General features: G+C 43.4%; 1 protein-coding gene across 6 annotated transcripts in view; it reads left to right on the forward strand.

Annotated features, from left to right (window-relative positions):
- Positions 1 to 33: 33 nt before the first annotated feature.
- Entpd5 (ectonucleoside triphosphate diphosphohydrolase 5 (inactive)) overlaps positions 34 to 22,427 on the forward strand; it is a 33,561-nt gene continuing 11,167 nt past the window's right edge. Inside the window, exons 1-11 of one of the 6 annotated variants that reach the window (XM_076921687.1) lie at positions 107 to 839; positions 3,731 to 3,800; positions 12,556 to 12,770; positions 12,873 to 12,945; positions 14,973 to 15,249; positions 17,019 to 17,098; positions 19,507 to 19,650; positions 21,105 to 21,180; positions 21,388 to 21,423; positions 21,922 to 22,010; positions 22,214 to 22,293. In XM_076921687.1, the coding sequence (XP_076777802.1) occupies positions 15,036 to 15,249; positions 17,019 to 17,098; positions 19,507 to 19,650; positions 21,105 to 21,180; positions 21,388 to 21,423; positions 21,922 to 22,010; positions 22,214 to 22,293 (719 nt within the window). In that variant the 5' untranslated portion in view covers positions 107 to 839; positions 3,731 to 3,800; positions 12,556 to 12,770; positions 12,873 to 12,945; positions 14,973 to 15,035. Of the gene's footprint in view, positions 865 to 3,730; positions 3,801 to 8,439; positions 11,208 to 12,555; positions 12,771 to 12,872; positions 12,946 to 14,972; positions 15,250 to 17,018; positions 17,099 to 19,506; positions 19,651 to 21,104; positions 21,181 to 21,387; positions 21,424 to 21,921; positions 22,011 to 22,213; positions 22,294 to 22,427 lie in introns of those variants that run through there. The other 5 variants (XM_076921683.1, XM_076921684.1, XM_076921685.1 and 2 more) reach the window with 5 other exon arrangements.

A 22,427-nucleotide genomic window follows, 5' to 3' on the forward strand; every position in this document is an offset into this window, starting at 1 on the left:
GCCGTTGAGGGCACGCGGAGGGCGCACGCGCGTGACGTGACCGCGGCGAGGGGCGGGGCGGAGAGCGCTCCGAGGCGGCGGGCGTCCGCGCCAGGGCGGCGCGCGCGCGGTGAGTGTGCACGAGCCTCGGCGGCGCTCCCCGGGTTGGAGCCGGGCGGGCGGCCGGGAGCTCGGGAGGGGCGGGAGGCTGTCGGGCGCGGGGCTGCGGCGTCTTAAGCCTCCAGAGACTTGCCTCGCGCTGCTTGAGGCTCCATTGCCGGCGGCTCTCCGACAGCCCCGCGCGCATCCGAGTGGCGCCTGTGGGGCTTGAAGCGCTTCCAGTCGGGCCGGCGGATCCTCCAAGCCTCTGGCGCGGCCACCGTGGCGGTCCTGCCCGCGTCCCCGCTTCTGTCTCGGCGGCGCCCGCGCTGCCCGCCTCATGCTTACCTCCCCTCCATCCTCGCTTCTGTCTCGCGTGCTCCCTGGAGGACGGCGCACCCGGGGACATCCCAGGCCAAACGCTTTCAGGGAGGCAGTTGACTTTCCGAGGGCGGTGGCTTGGGTGAGGCTGTCAGCCTCCGCGGGTCAGGGCTGGGGTGCTCAGACTCCGACTCCCCTGCCTGGAGCGGTGTGGCGGGGATACTGTCCCTGTGTCTGCGGTGGCAGGTGCTTGGCTCCAGCCGATCGCCTGCCCGGTACCTGTTAGTTACCATCGCCCACATCCTCTAGTGACTAAAGTCCCATTGCTGCAAGTTGCATAAAGTTGCAAGCGCTTGCCTCGCACCCAGGTTCCCGAGGAGTACTCCAGTATTCTAGTTTGTTCAGAGGAGGAACCCTGTGATTATGCCTTCATTCACTGAGTGAGTGAGTCATTACGGAAGACAGGTATTGTGGCTGCCATGTCAATAGGAGGTTTGGGAGTGAAGCTCTGTTCGGCTTTATCCTCCGTTTCAAATTACATTTAACATTTATTTGAAACATCATTGTTAGAACTCCCCCTTCCCGCTCTCTAGGAAGCCCTTAATTACTAAGCCCTTAACTATAAGGTGAAGTCTTTGACCTCTAATTCTCTCCCCACCTCATTCCCCCCAGGGGGCGTGGTTTATGTGGTTTGTAAATTTTGCGGCTAGAGTAAGCAAGTAGATTTGATAAGAGACCTTGGAAACTAAACTTTCTGCTAGCACGGCTATGGCTTATTTTGACTATATTTCTGATGCGTTTTCCCCTCTATGTGTGACATGCTATGGACTCATGAGTAGAATCACCTCTATATAATGTGCCTTCTCAGATAATGTACATTATCTGAGGAAATGTACATTACCTCTGAGAAGCAATCTATAAAGCACCTATTACTAACAAGCAGAAAGAGAGTAGGGCATTTTCTGTCATAGGTATATAGTTAGACTTTTTTCTTTTTTACAAAAATTGGTTGTAAATAAAAGCCAGTCCCAAATTTACCATTTGAACATAGTCCTACAGATAAACATAAAAATTTAACTTTTAACAAGAGTTTCTTTGTTGTTATTTTATTTTTTCACACACACACATATACGTGTGTGTGTGTGTGTGTGTGTGTGTGTGTGTTTTCTGCCTGCATACATTAACTCATGTGCTAAGTGCATGCAGTGCCTCTGGAGACCAGAAGAGGTCATTGGAACTTGAATTAGAGATGGTTGTGAGCCAACATGTGGATGCTGAGAATCAAACCCGGGTCCTCTGGATGAGCATCCAGTGCTCTTAACCTGGGATCCATCTCTCCAGACCCTCACCCCGTCTTTGAGATAGAGCCTCACTATATGTATTTGCCTGGGCTAGAACTCTCAAAGATCTGCTTTCCTTTGCTCTGAGTGCTGAAATTAAAGACATGGAGCCTGGCAAGGTTGCTTCTTAATATATGCATAGAGATTTATTTTATTTTATTTTATTTTATTTCAAAACGAGGTTCCTCCATGTAGCCTTGGCTGTTCTTGAAACTTGCTCTGTAGACCAGGCTGTCCTGGAAATCAGCCTGCCTCTGCCTCCCAAGTGCTGGAATTAAAGGCATGAACCACCATAGCCAGGTGGAGGGTTTTGTTATTGCTGTTGTTGTTATTTATTGATTTATTTTTTAATTGTTTATTTTTGAGTCAGTGTCTAGTACTGAAGGTGTAGTCCAGGCTAACCTTGAACTCATCTGCCTGCCTCTGCCTCCCAAGTGCTGGGGTTAAAGGTGTGCACCACCACATTAGCTATGCACAGTGCTTTAAAGTACTTTATAATTTATTGTATTTTTATCAAACATAAATAATCTGGTTTTTGATATTACAATAAAATTAGCCGGGCAGTGGTTGCGCACACCTTTAATCCCAGCACTTGGGAGGCAGAGGTAGGTGGATTTCTGAGTTCGAGGCCAGCCTGGTCTACAGAGTGAGTTCCAGGACAGCCAGGGCTATACGGAGAAACCCTGTCTCGAAAAATAAAAAAATAAAATAAATAAAATAAAAATAACAAACAATAAAATTATATCATTTCAACTATTTTTTATTGTTGTTATTTTTGTTTGTTTGTTGGTTTGGGTTTCTTTGAGGTAGTGTTTCTCTGTGTGTAGCCCTGGCTATCCTGGAACTCTCTCTGTAGACCAGGATTAAAACTTAGGATGTAAACATATATCAATTTTTCAAGGTCTACCTAAATTTATTGATATTTCACAACCCTACTCAAAAACTACTTTTTTAAAAAATTAAAATATAATAACATCCAGTCCCCTTTTCTCTTTGTTCCATTCAGCTGCAACCAGTCTCTGTATCTCCATAGCACTTGCTTGCCTTTTCTCTCTGTCTCCCTCTCTTCCTTTGTCCCTCCCTCTCTTTCTGATTCATGGCTTCTTTTTCTTTAAATGTTGGTACATATATTTTTTTTATTATATATAACTTAAAAAATATATAGTACCAAATAAATAAATATAACCTGCTCAGTCCATATTATGTTATATATATATATATATGTATATGATTTCAGGGCTATCTAGACAAGACTTGATCAAAATGACACCAGTAGACTTGCTAACATGGCAGAGAGAAATCTCACAGGGCCCCAACCCAACACTAGACAAAGAACTATAGGCAACTAAGGAATCCTCAGGGTGAGAGAAATAGTCTTCCCCATTGGTTTATTCAGTACCAGATGGTCAGCCATGAATATATATATCTTGTAAATTTGCTCTCTACATGAGTGTGTGTGTATGTGTGTAGGTATGTATAAATATGATGTGTGTGTGGGCAGGTAAGTGTGTGTATGAATATGTTGTGTGTATGAAGTCGGTTTTCTCCTTTCTGGGTTCTGGGAATTAAACTCAGGTTGTCAGGTTTGCATAGCAAGTACTCTTATTCATGGGGCCATCTTGCCAGCACCATGACAGTAATCATTGGAGAAAGGCCAAGATACTTCATTTTGGTAGAAGTAGTTCTAGAAACTACACGTTTTGAACCTCCACGTTCTCTACCAAAGAACTGGATGTTGTTATTCAGTCAGCTATGGACAAGCAACTGATAGTACACAGTATACGGTAGGAAGTTCCTGTTCAGGAGCTTATCTGTTATCTTTTCCCTCTGGAATTGCTGGTGGGTAGCTTTACTATTAAGTTTCAGAAAAGTACTTTGTTTTATGAATTTGCTTTGTCTCATTGTCGGGAATGTTAAATGCTTTTAAGATATAAGCTATTTAGTGTTTTGTCGACTGGGACTTGTTAACTTTCTATGTTCAATTCTCACAGTTCTTGGTTGACACAGAAATGAAGAGTACTTTGGCTGAATCTTTAAGCAGAGGTGATCATTATGACCCTGGTAAGTAGAGTATTATCCAGACACAGGTACCACCTCAGCTAGTTTAAAGCTGAATTTGTACTTCAGATGCTTCTGCTTCTGGTACAAATTATTTGTTTTATGTCATTCCTCAATTTGTCCACCTTTTTGCCAAAAGATACATATTTTATTTCTTTAAATGATTGTATTACTGTCAGGTGTCAGTTCAGGATTATTTTGCATCAAAATTAATAGCATTTGTAATCCTTTCTCCAGGTGTTTTCATAACTCTTTAATCATTAGTTATCTGTGATTTTACTGGGTTATACTTAGAAAGTTTTATACTGAGAAGTTGTTAGTTTTGTTTTCATGCAGCCTTTAGAATCCTGCGATTAGATTATTACAATACAAACTATATCTGAGGGGCTGAACAGTGTTTCTAAATGTTATAGAAATGAGATACTTTGTCCTACCTTTTAGTCACATGGAATTGGTTCTTTCCTTCTATTGTGGGCTCTGGGAATGCAGCTTGGGTCTGTGTACATACAGAATTCTATTAAATGAAAATTATTTTGTGATGTGATTAGTTCACACCTCTGCAGGAGCACTATCCAGAATTCTAGAGGTAGGGACTTAATCTTACTGATCCATTGGAATTCACTGTTTTATTTGTATATAAAATGTATTAGGGCTGGAGATGAAGCTTAGTAGGTAATTACTTGCCTATCATGCTTTAATCCCTGGGCTTGATCTCCAGCCCTACATGTACTGGATGTAGTGACTGATGCATGCCTGTAATTCCCAGACTAGAAAGTAGAAGCAGGAATATCAGAAGTTTGGGGCCATCCTTAGCTATAGGGATAAATGTTAGCCTAAGCTATATAAGAACTTCTCTCAAAACTATTTTATTCTCATAGATAGTTATTACTAATGGACTGTTAGTTCTTTGCAAAATACCATATTTTTAGTAATTATTTATTCCAACATAGCCATTAGCATAAACTAAAAGCCATTTCTTTAAGAAAAGTGATCCTGGATAGGTATGATAGTGTATATCTTTAATCTCAACTTTAGAGAGGAAGAGGAAGGTGGATCTTTGTGAGTTCAAGTCCAGCCTGGTCTACATAGAGAGTTCAGGTTAGCCAGAGCCACATAGTGAGACCATGTATTCAAAAAAAGAGAGGGGTGGAGAGAGAAGGAGAGACAGAGAGACATACAGAGAGAGGGGGCTGAGGGAGGAGAGAGAAACCCAAATTTTTTTTGTACTCTGATGTCACAGATCCTTCAAGTACTCATCTGTTTGAGAACTGTTGCCTGACACATGGCTCCTACGCGCAATGCTTGCACTGTGGGGGCTGAACAGGAAGGATCCATGAGCATTGTGTCAAAAACCACAAAAAACCCTCAAGTGTTGACTGAATACAAAGTACATTCCAAGCTCCCTATTAGACTAAGGGGTACTTGGGAATAAAAGAGTCCCTACCATAAAGGTGTACATACACACACACACACACACACACGCACGCACGCACACACACACATGCACACACACTCCACAAATAAATAAATAAAGCTAATTTTAAAGTCATAACTAAAGGATGTGTGTTTGAGACAAGGTCTTGAGATGCCCACAGTGGCACATACCTATGATCTACGTGCTTAGGAGGTAGAGGTGGGGGGTAAATATGAGTTCAAGCCCAGCCTGGTCTATGTAAAGGGATCCTTTCTCAAATAATTAAATAAAATTAAAAATTAACAAAAAAGGAAATAAAAAGGACTTAGAATGTCAGAAGTTTCTCTCTTACCCTGCATATTAGAGTTAACAGTTTATGACTTGAGGGCTAATGTTGGTCCATAGGTGTGTTTGCTTAAGCTTTTATTATTGAGTTGGTTTGTAAGGGGAATAGCGATATTTTTAGATTTTAATGGGAATAAGTTGTCACCATTAAAAAAGCCAGCAAGTTTTATAAATCTGTGCTTTCAACTTATCCTTTAAGAGATTACATGCGTTTATTTAGTAGGGGTGAGTGTGGGAATCTGTGTGCCGTGATGTGGCTGTGGAATTAAAGGATTGCTTAGGAGTCTGTTCTCATTCTACCATATGTGGGGATTGAACTCTGGTGGCCAGACTTGGCAGCCTTGCTCTAAAGTGAGCCAGGTCATGGAAGAACTTGTCTTGAGAATCACACGGGCTACAAGCATGGACTTGTGGTCCAGTACTGCTCCAAACAGTGGGAATAGTAAACAAACAAACAGAAACACACAGAACCCCAGCCTAGCCCTTTTGTGAGCATGTGTACTCTCCAGCTTGCCACAGTCCTGTCACGCCCTTTTGTTCTACATAGACTTTTACTCCTTCCATCTCCTTTATGTTCTCTGTAGGTGTGTGTGAGTTTGTGACTTCTGTTGTAGACAGGGAGGAAGTGATGACCATTTTTAGGTATTTCTTCAATAAGAAGCTCATTAAGTGTGTGTGAGGTCGCTCAGTGTCAGTCTTAGTGTTAGTGTCAGTGTCAGTGTTAGTGTCAGTATTAGTGTCAGTGTTAGGGTTAGTGTCAGTGTCAGTGTTAGGTTAGTGTCAGTGTCAGTATTAGTGTTAGTGTCAGTATTAGTGTCAGTGTCAGTATTAGTGTCAGTATCAGTGTTAGGGTTAGTGTCAGTGTCAGTGTCAGTGTTAGGTTAGTGTCAGTGTCAGTGTCAGTGTCAGTGTTAGGTTAGTGTCAGTGTTAGGTTAGCGTCAGTGTCAGTGTCAGTGTTGTGTTAGGGTTAGAGAAGTGTGAGCCCCTGCTGTGCAAGTTCTCTGAGCAGAAGAGTGGTGGGAGGAGTGTCTTAGGAAGATGGTAGGCCTGGGTTTCAGAACAGCCTCAGTGGTGGCTGACAGACCAGTTTAGGGACCACAACAGCTCAAGTCGGAAGTAGTAAGGACCAGAATTTAGTTATCCTCAGACCTAGGAGGAAGGAGGAAGAGGGGAAGGATGTCATAAATGAAGATTTGGTAAGACTGCTGAATATAGACAGCAAGAGAGAATAAAGTTAAAAACTTAAACAGTTGGAGTTCCTTATGAGGAAAGTTGTGGTACCACTGAAAAATGGGAGATTAGTCAGAGGATCTGTCCACTGTCTTTGTAAAGATGTGGAGGAAGCTGAGGGGTGCTCACAAAGAGCCACATCACAGCAGCTCTGGTTTCGATTACTGTCTTGGGGTATATGCAATTTAATTTTTGATTATGTTTGTGTGTGTGTGTGTCTGTCTGTCTGTCTCTCTGTGGGTGTGTACACATGAGTACAGGTGCCTGAGGAGGCTAGGGATGTCAGATTCTTTAGAATTGGAGTTATAGGCAATTGTGAGCCTCTGAGAAGCCAACTCAAACTTGGTTCCCCTGCAAGAACTGCAAAGGTTTTTAAATGCTGAGTTATATATCTCCAGCTTCTCCCTCTCCCTCTCCCTCTCCCTCTCCCTCTCCCTCTCCCTCTCCCTCTCCCTCTCCCTCTCCCTCTCCCTCTCCCTCTCCCTCTCCCTCTCCCTCTCCCTCTCCTTTTCCCTCATTCTCCCCCCCCCCCGTGTGTGTGTGTTTAAAGGAAAACATATGAGAAATCCTACTACATCCTAGGTTCTAAGGGATATCAGAAGTGTTTATAGTTAACAAAGTGTAAGAAAGCCTCCGTTGAGGTGCTGGAGAGATATGACTCTGGTACATAGGGTATCGACTTGGTACTTGTTGTTCAAGCATGAGAATCTGAGTTTGGATTCCCAGCATCCACACAAGAAGCCAGACATGGAAGTACATGCCTCTGACCTCAGGCGCTGTGGAGTAGAGACAGGCAGATCACAGGGCCTTGCTGCCAGTCATTCTAGCTCAAACAGTGAGCTTTGCAGTCAGCAAAAGACCCTGTCTCTATAGAGTGAAAAGACTTCCTTCCCCTCTGACTTCCACCTGCATGCACACTTAGGTGTGTGCATACACATGGACATGTGCACTGAGGGGCAGATGTCCCCACAGCCAAATTTTAGTATATGTCAGACTCGGAGACTGATCTGTTTAGGGTTGTGTAGGGTTACATAGTGGACCCTGTCTCCAAAGAAAGGTACTGAGCCCTGTATATGATGTCTTCCTCTGTGCTCTTACTTGTGAGAAAGTTTAATTTATATGTGAGGGACAGTGAGATATTCACAATAATAAATGATAAAATAGGGTAAAGAAAACTAGGCTTTGATAAGAAGATATTTGAAATTTATGAATTGTTCATCTTTAGAATTTTCCAGTTAAGTATTTTTCAACGGCAATTATCTGGGAATAATTGAAAATTTTGTTAGGCAAAACCATGGATAAATGGACTGCTGTAAATGCTTCCCACAGTAAATATGAGTTTATGAGGTAGAGATAGCTTATCACCTAGTATTTCACTGTTTGTTTATTGGGGCAGTATAAACCCCTCTCCAATTAATGACGTATTCTTATCTAAAAGACTGATTCTTCATGCGCGCCTAAGACCTTGTGATTCTGAGGGAGGGGAGCAGTAGCAACAGCTGTCTTTGGAAGGGATTATTGTAGCTTACGCAGTCAAGCTTAAACAATGGAGAATGAAGGCTTGTACTGCCAGATTCATTTTGATATAAAGCCCACACAGTTCCATTGTACAGAATAAGCCTTATGGGCACTGGTAGTCTGTGTCTGACGCTGTTCTGATGGGAATAAAATACAGAAGGAAGGAATCTGAGCCTAAGAGAGAGCCTTACGTTTGTCGTACCTACCAGCACATCAATTCTAAGCCTTTACTGGGAGTTAGAGGATTTGATTTGAGGATTGGAGGAATTTATAAAGAAGGAGAGATCATAAAGAACCTATGGCTCACTACCCCTCTGATGGTGGCGGGCTCTGACTAGTGTGGTACGGTTTGGGCTGAGCCCTTGAGGCAGAAGGCATTCCCTGACCCCCAGTGTGAGACGAATCACCGCACTGGTAAAGTCTGACTGTTTGCTCTCGCTCTGTTTCCATTTACACAGATTTAAAAATAACTCCTTGCTGATACTTTGATAAAAATTGATTTTCATTAAGCCTTTTTATTGATACTTCAAATGACATGTGATTAGGTGTTTTTGTGCTTTTTTTCAAAGCTGTGTTGGTTGTCAGTCTTAACCCTTTTTACCAAATACGTCTTCAATACACTATTAATCTGCCACTGTATGGTTAGAAACATGTTTGTGTATGTACTGTAAAGTAAGTTCCTTTTCTGTTTATATTTTTCTTCTGAGTATCCAGTTTCAGTAGATTGTTCAGTTATTTACTAGTAGAAATAACAACTAACATATATTTTATTCTTTCAGAAATGTACCTGACTTTTGTTTGAAATTTTTAATTTAATTTTGCTAATAGAAGTGAGCAGAATTTTGTATGACATGTAGTTTTTAAAATTGGATTTTTTTCCTTAAGTAATATGATGAGACTATTAACATAAAGCAGAAAACTTTGACGGATTTTAAAAGCCAGTATTACATTTTTTACTAATTTTCTTCATTTTTTTTTTACTGGCTTTTTGTTTCTGTTTGTGTAACTCTGGAACTTCCTAAATAGACCAGGCTGACCAGGAGCTCACAGAGATGGAATCTCAGTGAGACCTTGGGGCTTTGCCCTGTCTCCATTGCATGCTCCCTTAGCCCATTTGAGACACATTCACCCGTGTCGAGGGTGTCTGTGCGTGTTATCAGTGCCCACATGCTTTGGCTGACAAGTATTCCGAGGTCTAACCTTGGCATTCGTTATGTCCCACCCCAGCTTTGTTTACTGCTGAGCTCTCCCACATGTACCTTAACTCCATCTCCCTTTTGCCTAGTGTGGCCTTGTTAAGTCTATTATTCAAAACTGTTATCCTAGTTGCATTTTTAAACTTGCCCTTGCTTAATGTTTAACCTTGTGAAAGACAGCTTTGCTGTGGCCTCAGATAAATTGGCCGTAGGCTGGTTTCCTTGTTACTGTTTTCAGAACTTTAGGTGGACTTGCCTGGTCTCCTACCTACTCTGTTGTTTTCAATTGTTTGCAAATATTGTCCTTTTATCCAAGTTAATCAACATTGCTGTTTGCTTAGAGGGAGAATAGAGAGACTTTAATAATTACTTTAGGGTGTCACCATGGAACCATACAGGAAAAGCATGCCTGTCCCTTTAACAGTCTGAGGTAGTGTATCCAGAACGACGTCCTCACATTTGCCCTCTTTATTCTGAAACACCCATACTTTCTAGGCATACATTTCCCATGAGTCACCTCTTCAGGATCTACCTTGGCCCCTCTTCCCTTGAAAAGCTCCCCTGATCTCCTATCCCATCCTTCCCCTTCTAACACCCACCAGCTCTTACCCCTCCTGGCTCCTTGCACACATTTCTCCAGAGAACTTATCCCAACACATGGTAGCCAATAGTGTACCCATTTTTCCCAGTAAGTCTCCCCACTAAAACTGATGACCTCTATAGATCTGTGCACTAGCCTGATGCCTGACATATTAGACAGTCGGAAAACCAATGCCCATCTTTCTAGAGTCCACCCATTTCTAGAGGGAATGGAAACTGTCGTTAACGTTTACACCACTTATGTTATATTAAAACAACCCCAAGGACTGGAGAGACGGCTCAGTGCTTAAGAGTATTTTTTGCTTCTGTAGAGAGCCTGCTTTGGATCCCAGCACCCAGATGGTGGCTCATGACTATCTGGAACTTTAGTTCCATCACATACAGTGCCCTCTTTTGGCCTTCTTGGGTCCCCACAAACACATGGCAGACACAACAAGGTGGGCACTTACACATAAGTAAAAAACAAAATATTCAAAAAGACAAAATTCAAGGAATTTTTTTTATTTACATATTTTTGTTTGTTTAATTTTTTGAGACAAAATCTCATTACTTGCTCATGCTGGCCTTGAACTGACTGTTACCCCTGGGTGATTTGAGACTTGTAGTCCTTGTATTGAAGGCCTCTATATACTCAGATCACAGGCCTTACCAAGCCCCTCTAGAATTTAATTCTTAGGAGACTTCTGCCCAGTGGGGCTTTGGTGCTGCACACCTTTAATCTCAGAACTGGGGATGCAAAACCAGGAGGATCTCAAAATTCAAGACCAGCTTGGTCTACAAAGTTCCAGGACAGACAGAATTACACAAAGAAACCCTGTCTTATGGGAGGAAAAAGAGAAACCTCTGCCCAGTGAACAGTAATTCTGTTGGGTAGAATTTAACAATTATAAAAGTAAATGAACCAATCATGTATGCAGAAAAAAAGGTGAAGTTAAGAGTGAAAGATAAAGAGAATGAGTTAGCAAAAATCTACTCAGTTACAAAGTAGCACAGGGTGACTCACTCGTGAAGCCAGGCTTGATTCAGAAGGGCTCGACAAGGAGCAAAGAGCAAAGGCAATCCACAGTGAGCGCAAGCACTCGGAGCAAACAGGCAGACGGGCGCTGGTGAGTACCTGAGGGAGCCCAGGGCCCCCTGCGTTATAGTCTCTCGTATTCTAGAGGGCACGGAGCACTGGGGAATAAGCAAAACCCGAGGCTCTAGAAGACTAGGCACAGCGACTAGTGTTTGGTTATAAACAAATGTGACACACTCTCGAGGTCAAGGCCGAAGGATCTGAGTTAGAGACCTTAGCAGAATACAAACAAACCCAAACCAACTTTGAAAAGACTGGAGCAGGAGGTGGGAATGCAAGACCCGGGTACCAAATATTTAAAGCAATTGAAGGGCTGTGTCGGGGAAGAAGAGAATGAACAAGAGATTATTGAAGAGAAAAGTTTGAAAAGAATGGATTTAAATATATTATTTTATTCTCTCCAGTCTGTAAAAGGAAACAACTGTCTACATTATTTTGAGTAGCATATAAAACTTGACGCATTTGGACAAAATGAAACCTTTGTGTAACCTACACATTTGGGAAGACAGTCTGTCCTTGGCTCGTGGAGGGAGTCATTTTCTCCAGTGTGGGGTGATTAATCCCTTGGGGAAAAAAAAGTCAAGCTCCTATACTGTGTTAAATCGACCTAGAGCCTGAGCTGTTAGGTCTGATTTTGTCTCTTCAGAGTATTTATCCAGTACCTACTGTGTATTATCAGTCTTCTAGCAATGAATATATCAGGGGCAAAACTCAAAAATCCCTGTGAATGGGTAGCTCACATGGGGATGGAAGTAGAGAAAGGAGGAACATGGAGATAGAAGTAGACCTGCCGGTCGGTGGTGGCGCACGCCTTTAATCCCAGCACTTGGGAGGCAGAGGCAGGCAGATTTCTGAGTTTGAGGCCAGCCTGGTCTACAGAGTGAGTTCCAGGACAGCCAGGGCTATACAGAGAAACCCTGTCTCGAAAAACCAAAAAAAAAAAAAAAAAAAAAAAAGAAGTAGACCAGTGTTGGAAGGGAAAAGGCACTGTGGGGAACAGTGAAGGACAGGCATGTGGCCAGCTGAGTTACATCTTCTGAGAAGGACAGGGAGCATTTAACTAAGAAAGTGGCATGTGAGTTACGACTGTTAAAAGTGACTGAGCAAACTGTGCAAGCAGGTCACAGGAAGTGCAGTGCCTCCTGTAAGCTCACATCGTAAGTCCTGCTAATGCTGTTTTCAACATAACCAGACCCAAAGCAGCAGGAGATTGCAAATGCTGTTAGAAGGCAGGTTCTGAGGGCAAAATCTTGTGTGTCCGCTTGCTTTCTTGTAAACCCTTTACTTGACCTTCTACTTGCACAAATATGACTCTGCAGTTTCTCATTTCATGGAAGCAGATACTGCATGTGTTACCCCCTTTTAATCTCTTCTGGAAGAAAACAGATGCTTACATAATGAGATGTTTGCTGGACTGGTTTATGGAACCTACAGTAATATAGAAAATCTGAATAATCCCTGAAGGAGTTGAGCAGCGGATTGAGAAAGCTGGCGCCTGGGCCATTCAAAGAGAAGAGGGACCAAGTGTTAAACAAACTCTGAAACAGCCTGGTGTGCTGGTGCCTGCTGTTCATTACAGCACTGGGACTTAGAGGCAGGTTGATCTTTTAGAGTTCAAACCCAACTAAGACTACATAAGAAAAACCTTATCTCAAAAAATAAGCAAGAAAATCTAAAACAGCATTTCTGTTTTCAGCTTTTTAAATTGACCTACGTGACCAGCTCACTTGCTGTAAAAGAAGAATCGGCCAAAGAGAGGGCTTTAAGGAGTGAGTACAGATCTGGCCGGGAAGCTGCCCTTTCTGTGGCTGGTTGCTTGGGATGGAGCTTTCTTTGTTTGGGATTCTGAAGGATTAACAATAATCATTGTTTCTTTCCCTACATAATAGCATTCATTCTTGGCCATAGGATAGAAGTTGAACCTTGGTGTTCAAATAGATACTCAAATGTCGCATGTTAGTAGAACTGTAGTTCTTTTCAATATTTTTAAGTTACAAGTGCAATTAACTTCCATTTGCTTTACTTTATGTAATGTATCATTTCTGGGGAGAGGAGTGTTTTGATTAAACAAATTCTAGATGGTTAAGAAAGGAGAGTAATCATGGACCTGTATACTCCAAATATACCAAGTATTCTAGTAAAGTTATCTACTAACATAGAGGGCCTAGGAAATAGCTTTGGTCTCGTCTTGTGAATTAACCAGCAGTTGTGACTTAACACAAAAAATGCAGAAATGAAAGTGGGATCAGAAGACTCTTTGGAATAAACATATAACAGCCGACTGAGCAAGACTTAACCATTGGAGGATAGCTGTCAGGAAAACATACGACCTAAAGCTGGAGATAGCTGGAAATGTCCAGTCCTTTTCTGGGTGTCACAGTTGGTATACTGGGCAGAGGTGGAGTGAAGCTTTCTATGGGTGTCTAGTCAGTGTAGACCAGACGCTGCTCAATGACCTGCTCTACACAGGACAGCTGATGACTGGGGGCCACCAGCCACAGACAGAAGTGCTCAGGCTAAACTCAAGTTCTCTTTACTGGTTAGGTCAGCTACAAACCACCAAAACACCCCTGTCCTTTGTTTTCCATTCACTGTCTATCTAGAGGGAAAAAAAAAACATGTTTAAAGTGACCAGGTAGACTTGGTTCCACTATTCTACTGAACGCTACTACTTTATGTTTGTGTTTTTTCAAAGCGAGATTTATTGTATTTTAATTGTGTGTGTTGGGTAAGTACTTGTATAAGGGTGTCAGAGCCTCTGGGTTTGGAAATGTAGGCAGTGACAGACTACCCTCTGTGTGTACTGGGAACTGAACTCAGGTTCTCTGTAAAAGCAAGACATACTCTTAACTTCTGAGCCATCTCTCTAGCCCAGCTAATGAGATTTTCATCAGAGATTTCAAGAACATTCATAACTTCCTTTAATGGCTTTGATGCATTATGTTGAAAAAAAAAGCTTCTTGTACATTTTAAAATGATGATAATAATAACTGATTACAATATAACAATGATAATAACAAATTCATTGTCTCCTCCCATTTCCCATGTCACTCTAGAAAAAGATTAGAAGATATTGTATAAAATCTTTAAACAATACCCTATAATTTTAGAACAGAAAACCATATAGGAAAGAAAACGGAACACATACTTGTGCTCTCACTTTACAGAGGAGGCTGTGGAGGCTCAGAGCTAAGGACCAGTGCCAATCTGGAATTCAGGACTGACTGAACAGCTGTGCTCACTCCACTGTGTCTGATGTCTTTATGCTAGGTTCCCAGCAGCATGTGTAATCTAACCTCCACCATACACAAATTCAAAGCAGATGGTTACCTAACACATCACTGGTTTCATCTTTTCTGAGGGCACATTTCAAAATATAGTTGCTTGGGCCAGGTGTGGTGGTGCACACCATTAATCCCAGTCCTTATGAGGCAGAAGAAGGTGGGTCTCTGTAGGTTTGTGGTCAGCTTGGTCTACAAAGTGAGTTCTAGGACAGCTATGGCTACATAGATCCTGTCTCAGCACACACCTTTGAGACCCTACAATTCAAAACAAGGTGTGGGAAAAAGCACTTTAAGTCCCAGTTTCCTCTTGGAATCAGATACTCTTCAGTAGAGGGGCCTCCGAGCTTGTGTAGCCCTGGTTTGGCTTGTTGTACTGGTTATCAGAAATACAGAAGGAACACCTTGGAGATGGGTAGGGTTTCCATAAGGAGTGTTTTTGTTGGCGGTTGTTTGTTTAACATAGGTTAACCATAAAAGCCAGCTGACACACCTGCGTGTCTTTGTCCCTGAAGGCTCCACAGGAGTGTAAGCACTGCTTCAGCAACAGAGCCTCAGGGCCACATCTTGGGAAGAATATGGCCACTTCCTGGGGGGCCATCTTCATGCTGATCATAGCCTGCGTTGGCAGCACTGTCTTCTACAGAGAACAGCAGACTTGGTTTGAGGGTATCTTCTTGTCTTCCATGTGCCCCATTAATGTCAGTGACAGCACCTTTTATGGAATTATGTTTGACGCAGGCAGCACTGGAACTCGGATTCATGTTTACACTTTTGTGCAGAAAACAGCAGGTAAGTACATATGGAAGCCTTTGCAGTCTGCGTGAGTCTGTACCTTAGTGTCTTCTCCCAGAAACAGACGCTGCGTGTGTCGTGTGGGTTAGAGACCCTTCCAGCTGTTGGGTGTAGTTAGAGATGTAACACATAGTTTAGTGTGGAATTAAGAGAGACTTCTTTGGACAGACTGAGGCTTAGCTCAGTTGGTAGAACATTTGCTTAACATTCACAAAGCCCTGGATTTGATCCATAACACCACATAAACCGGGCATGGAAGCACTTGGGAGGTGAAAGCAGAAGAATCAAGAGTTAAAGGTCATCCTCAGTTACACAGGATATTTGAGACGAGTATACAATACAAGATGTCATACCAAGCCCTGTTTCTCCCCTGAGGTGGCTCAAGAGTGCTGCCACTACACCATGGTGAGAAGGCAAAGTCAGAAGTGTGGAGTCCACAGTATTCTCAGGTCTCCTCTCTGGGTACCCGAGTGCTGTCATATAGTGCAGAGAGGGGGACTTGAGAACCAGGGGTCCACCGGTCTGACTTTCCCTCCAGAAGGCTGTGTGCAAAGCAGAGAGGGGAAAGGCAGATCCCGGGACAGTGGAACCCGGTCTGGTTTGGAGTAAGTGCAGAGTGTGGAGGGGCTGGAAGAGAGAAGGTCTTCCTTGGGAGGTTCCGACCCAGATCTTTAAGACAAAGGGCTTCCTTAATGAAGAGATGATCCTGGCTTGTTCATACTGGCTTATTTGATGGTGGATGTGAATGTATACACTTTCTTTGGGGTGAACCAGGGATTAAATACCTCTTGCGGGAAAGAATGCCCAGGAAGGGAAGCTCACTGACCGAATGGTATCTGGATACCTCATGGAGAACTCTGGGTGTTTATGCTATGTGACCCAGTACCCCTGGTCCTCAGTGGGGTGTTATGGTTACGTGTTCCCGAGCAGACAGAGACAGGTAGGGAATGGCTCCACTCCTGCCATTTTCAATTCTGAGATTCCTGGGTTTTAACTCATTCAGCCTTGCCATTCTTATGCCTGTCTGGTAACAAGGTCCCACTTGCCCTACGACAGCAGGCATTGTCTGGAAAAGGAAACGGGGAGTTTTGGGTCCTAGTGTAGCTGTAATTTGTCCTTCATCTTCTCCAAAGGTTAATACCCCAAAGGTCCAGAGTAGTGAGGATGCTGGCAGGGATTCTGGGGAGAGGCATCCTTATGAGTTTGCACTGCCATCCTTGGAAAGGGGACTGAGGGGTCTTTGAAGACTAACTTTTTCTAGATTATCTAGGGAGCCCAAGAAGCTCAGGCTGGAGGACTGCAATTCAGGTTGTATAGGGAGTTCAAGCCAGTTTGGGCCATATATTGAAACCCTTTCTCAAAATTTTTTACTAAAAGTTTAAAAAATACAGTGTGTATGTGTGTGTGTGTGTGTGGGGGGAACACTTAAGAGCTAGAGTCCCAACAGAGACAGTGACAAGGCCTCTAGAGCTGTGTGACAGCCCATGTTCTCCTTCCTAATGCTGCTGCAGAGCCCTCCGCAGAGCACGGGGCCACCGTAGGGATAGAACAGCTCTGGATGGAGACTGTTTTAGTCTATTAAATCATATACAGATGTCGAGATTAGCATCTGAAGCAGCATACCGTCTGCTAATCATCTCCTCATCTTCCTCTTCTTCCTCCTTTTCCTTCTCCTCTTCTTCCTTCTTCTCCCTCTTCTTCTTCCATCATTCCTTCTTCTCTTCTTGTCTGTCTGTCTATCTATCTTTGTTCCATGGACAAAATAGGACAGCTCCCCTTTCTGGAAGGTGAAATTTTTGATTATGTGAAGCCAGGACTTTCTGCTTTTGTGGATCAACCCAAACAGGTGAGTTTTACAATTTGATGGGTTTGTTTCCATTTTATGCATCTGAGGGAGCAGACCAGGGGAATGCTCTGTGGCTGAGCTCTGTCCAAGAAGCCTTTGCATTTTTATTTGAGATAGCATCTCACTAAGTAGGCATGGCTGGCTTTGAACTCACTCAGTGGCATAAGGTCTTATAATTGTGACCTTCTGCCTCGGCCTCTTGAATAGCTGTAATTAAGCCAACAGAACCAGGCCTGGCTTAATTTGATGTTTAGGGTTTTGAATCTTGATAAGTCTACAACACCCCGGTTGTTAAACACCTCCGGGTGTTCAGTAATAGCATTGATGGGACATGAGATCATGTTTCCCTCAGTGAGTCTTCTGAATAACCATAACTGTAGACCCCAGACTCACAAGGAGTAGGTAGAAGGCTAGAAAGTAGATCTTTGGAGCTGCACAGATGCCTCCCTGAGTAAGAAAGAGGACTTACTCTGCAAGTCTGAGGACCTGAGCTCTGGTCCCAGCACCCTAGTTAAAACCTGGCCATGGCATTTCGTGAATGTTTATAACCACAGCTCAGTGGGAACCAGAGCCAAGAGAATTGCTGGGCCTTGTTAGCTTCCAGTATAGGCAGGGATGGTGATTCATACCTGTCATCCCAGCACTTGGGAGGCTGAGGCAAGAAGATTATTACCAAGAGTCAGAGCCCAGCTTTGGCTACAGACTGATAATCTGTAAAATAGTTTTGCCTTTGTTTTGGTTTGACATCTGAGAGACTTTGTCTCAAACAAACAAATGAACAAACAGAAGAGTGTGAGCTTAAAGAACTGAGACAGTTTCTAGTTTAGCAGGTGAAATGGTCAAGGTGCTAAGGACTGAGCTGTTGAAAAGCAGTTACATTAGCAGAAGATGATCTGACACTTAGGAAGGATGATTATATTGTGCTTGCTAAGGGGAAGAGTGTGGTGGCTCACACCTGTCATCTCAGCATGTTGGAGGCTGAAGCAGGGGGATCAAGAGTTGAAGGTTAGCTCTGGCTACATAATGACTTTGTCTTAAAAGGTAGGGGCAGCTTGTTAACAGAATAAGTTTTCACTTAAGAAAACACTGGCTGGGCGGTGGTGGCACACGCTTTTAATCCCAGCACTTGGGAGGCAGAGGCAGGCGGATTTCTGAGTTCGAGGCCAGCCTGGTCTAGAGTGAGTTCCAGGACAGCCCCGGCTATACAGAGAAACCCTGTCTCAAAAAACCAAAAAAAGAAAAAAAAAAAAAGAAAAAAAAAAGAAAACACTGGGTTTACATATTTTTCATGTTTTTATGTGTATGGATTTTTTTCTGTATATCTGTCTGTGCATCACATGCATTCAGTGTCTGTGGTAGGCAGAAGAGAGGATCAGATACCTCTAGGACTGGAGTTATAGACAGTTGTGAGCTGCCATGTGGGTGCTTGGAATCAAACCTGGGTCCTTACAAGAGCAATCAATGCTCTTAAACACTGAGCTATCTCTCCTGCTCCAAAAACAATCTAAAATAAAAGTTTTAAATAGCCATAGGTTAATGATATGCCATGTGCCATGCATGTTGGTATTAGTGATAGAAGAAGAAGAAGAAGAAGAAGAAGAAGAAGAAGAAGAAGAAGAAGAAGAAGAAGAAGAAGAAGAAGAAGAAGAAGAAGAAAGGAAAAGAAGAGAAAAGAAAAGAAAAAAGAGAAAGAACCAGGCTCGAGAGATGGCTCAGCAGTTAAGAAGACTTCCTGAGGTCCTGAGTTCAATTCCCAGAAACCACATGATGGCTCACAGCCATCTGTAATGGGATCCTCTTCTGGAATGTCTGAAGACAGCTACAGTGTATTCTTAACAAAAAGGAGGAGGAGGAGGGAGAGGAGGAGGAAGGTGAGGAAGAAGAGGAAGAAGAGGAAGTAGAAGAAAAAAGGAGAGAAAGAGGAGGAGGAGGAAGAAAGAAGAAGAAAAAAGAACCTGTTACATTATGTCCAAGAGATTGTATAACAGCCATGGCTGGCATTTTGTGAGCACTGTACCCAGCATACACAGCAGTTTAGTGGCAATATAAGACGCACCTGCCAACCCCTACCTTACTTAGAAACCCAAGACCCAGGAAAGTGGTGCAACCCACATTAGGTCATGGCTAGCAAGCAAGTTCTGTGACTTGAGTTGTCTGTCTAACTTTCTGGCTTAAATCTAATTTGCAGAAACATAAAATAACAATCATTCAGCATGGCAGCTCTGTAGAAGAAATGGGGTCTCCTCTTTTAAAATGCCCCATTTCTCTAGATTTTGCTTCTGACGAGCAGAGGGTTGGAGCACTCATTCTACCAGATAATTTGTGTTGCTCCCTGCCTCTTTCTTGAAGGAATAGACCAGTGCTGCCAAGTGGGATGCCATTGGTTGACTGTGCTCTCTTTTTTAAAGGGTGCTGAGACTGTTCAGGAACTCTTAGAGGTGGCCAAAGGCTCGATCCCCAGAAGTCACTGGAACAGGACCCCAGTGGTTCTGAAGGCAACAGCTGGACTGCGTTTGCTGCCAGAACAGAAAGCCCAGGCTCTGCTCTCTGAGGTGAATTTTGAATCTAGATCTTGGATAATGTTGTCTTTTCTTTTAAGGAGTCCTTTGGAGCGACAACTGCTTTCAGCGACCCTTCATTGCTCAGTCATTGTAGTGACCCGGATAGTAACTAGTCATTTCCATTTTAAATTAACACCCTTGGATTTAAAGAGTTTTTCCCCCAAAAGTTCAAAGTACTCCCTTCCATGATGTTTTTATTACATTTGTTTGTTTATTTATTTGTATATGTTTGTGTGTGTGCACTCACATGTACCACAGCACAGCATGGAGGTTGAGGACAACTTAGAGTTCATTCACTCTTCTTACCAAGTGGATCCTAGGGCTCAAACTCGGACCATCAGGCTTGGCAGCAAGTGCCTTTACCCACTGCCCCAGCATAGTCTTCATTTGAATTCTCTAAAGGTATAATATAGAAATTGTTTTAATTAAACTCTACCAGAGAAAATGTTTGTACAATGAAGGATGTCCATTCACAGGGCTCAGGGGATGACTCAGGGTGTAAGGTGCTTGTCATAAACGCCTGAGCACCTGGATTTGATCCCTAGCGCACACATGAGAACACCAGACTGAAGAGAGTCCTTTTATTTATATTTGGAGAATCCCCACCTATAATAGTAATGTAAAACTAAGCTATAGCATAGGTCAGTTAGCTGACTCAGCCTTAGGGGTGCATGCCACCATGCTTGGTAACCTGAGTCTTATCCCCAGGACCCACATGGTAGAAAGATCGAATGGAAAGTTGTCCTCTAACCTCCATCCATGCTGTGGCATGCACAGGCCCACGTGAATGCACACATATGTGCACACTCACATATAGAAGACATAAATGTAAAAACACTTAAGGCCATAACGTGTGTGTCAGTGGCCTGCATTTGTCGAGAATCAGAAGCATTGGTGTAAGGTCGTCATTCACGCCTCCTAAAATAGGAGTCCGTGGCTGGTCTGAGGTCTCCCTAAGTCTCTGTAGGCCCCAGCCATGCACTGAAATCCAGCAGAGGTAGAGGGCCCCAGCTCCTCTACTGTGGCAGGCCGGTTACTTATCCAACAGGTCTTCACAGTGTTCGTTACATGTTCAGGCAAAATGAATCAGGGTGCTAACACAATTAGATTCTCGGTTTCAGTTGGAAGGCACAAATACCTGTTCTTCCCTTGGTCTAGTTGATAAGAAGTTTAGATGAGTTTCTTAGGGAATCCTTGTGCTTGTGTTTTTGCAAGAAAATGGCAACTCCATGTCTAGTTCCTTCTCTGATTTCACAGGGGAAAGGAATGGGTGCTGCTACTGTTTTACCTGGGGAAGTGGGCTAGAGCGACTTACAGAATGTAGGAGAAGTGGGCTAGAACGACTTACAGAACGCAGGGGAAGTGGGCTAGAACAACTTACAGGCAAGCATGATCATTTGTTCTACTGCCTCACAGAATCCAGATGTTTGTGTCTTTTTCTCTAGGTAGAGGAGATCTTCAAGAACTCACCTTTCCTGGTCCCAGATGACAGTGTTAGCATCATGGACGGGTCCTATGAAGGTGGGGCAGATGATGACATACACACTTTTGGGGAAAGGGATGGAGTCAGTGCAAGATCCAGTTAAAGGACCTGGGGATAAAGGTGCGGCATGAAAGCGAGGGGAGGAAGCTTCAGGGAGGACAGTGCTGCTGGAGACATGGGATCCAGAGAGAAGCAGAGCAGAAGGAAATGATCTGGAATGTAAACTTTCTTTTTCTCTCCTGTAGGCATACTAGCTTGGGTTACTGTGAACTTCCTAACAGGTAAAATAAATAGATCTCGGAGTTTATCTTACAACCTTAACTGGCTTTTACAGGTAGACCAGAAGGGTAAAAATCCACTTCTCTTTTCCTGTACCGTTCTTTCATTAAAAGAAGGGGGTGGTGCTAGAAAAATGGCTCAGCAGTTAAATCTACTCATTGTCAGTTCCCAGCACCCATACTGGGTGGCTCCAGGCCTCTAGCTTCTGGGCAACCACACTCATCTGTACACACCCATATACATACCCAGAACTAAAACTGAACAAAATTTCTTTTTTTTTTAAAAAAGAAGAGGGTAGGGAGACAAGCTAATTCTACAACCTGCACACAAGGCCTCAGCAGGAACAAGAGGCTCTCTGAGTTTGCATTAGCCTGCAGCCTTTGGGCTCAGGGAGCAGTGAGTTGTCGCGAGATAGCTTTGGAGTGCAGTAAGCAGGAAGGAACCTGCAGAGAATGCATGGGTGGATGGCCTGGGTACTCATCCCTCGCTTTCATCATCAGGTCAGCTGCATGGCCATGGCCAGGAGACCGTGGGGACCCTTGACCTGGGGGGTGCTTCCACCCAAATCACGTTTCTACCCCAGTTTGAGGTAAGTCATTTTTCCTAAGGCCTTTCTGGCAACACACTTAGATAGATAGCATCGTGGTACTAAGAAAGTAGTATCACACTGCTTTGAGACACGAAGTTTAATCTTCCCCATGTCTGATTTAGGGGAGGGTTGTGGATGGCAGTGTTAAAATCTTCCTATGATTGCAGGTGCTGAGTAGTCTTTTTGCTTTTTCTGATTTGCAGAAAACCCTGGAACAAACACCTAGGGGCTACCTCGCTTCCTTTGAGATGTTTAACAGCACCTTTAAACTCTATACACATAGGTGAGGAGGGGCCGGGGAGGAATAGCTCATGTTGTGTTACTTCTCCTTACTTCTTCTTACCGTATCTTACCAGCCTCAGAAAGCCTCTGCCAGTCCCCTAAGCCCTGTCTACTGAAACCTAAGCCATACTAAAC

The sequence above is a fragment of the Arvicanthis niloticus genome, chromosome 23, assembly GCF_011762505.2.
Source record: "Arvicanthis niloticus isolate mArvNil1 chromosome 23, mArvNil1.pat.X, whole genome shotgun sequence".
NCBI lineage: Eukaryota > Metazoa > Chordata > Mammalia > Rodentia > Muridae > Arvicanthis > Arvicanthis niloticus.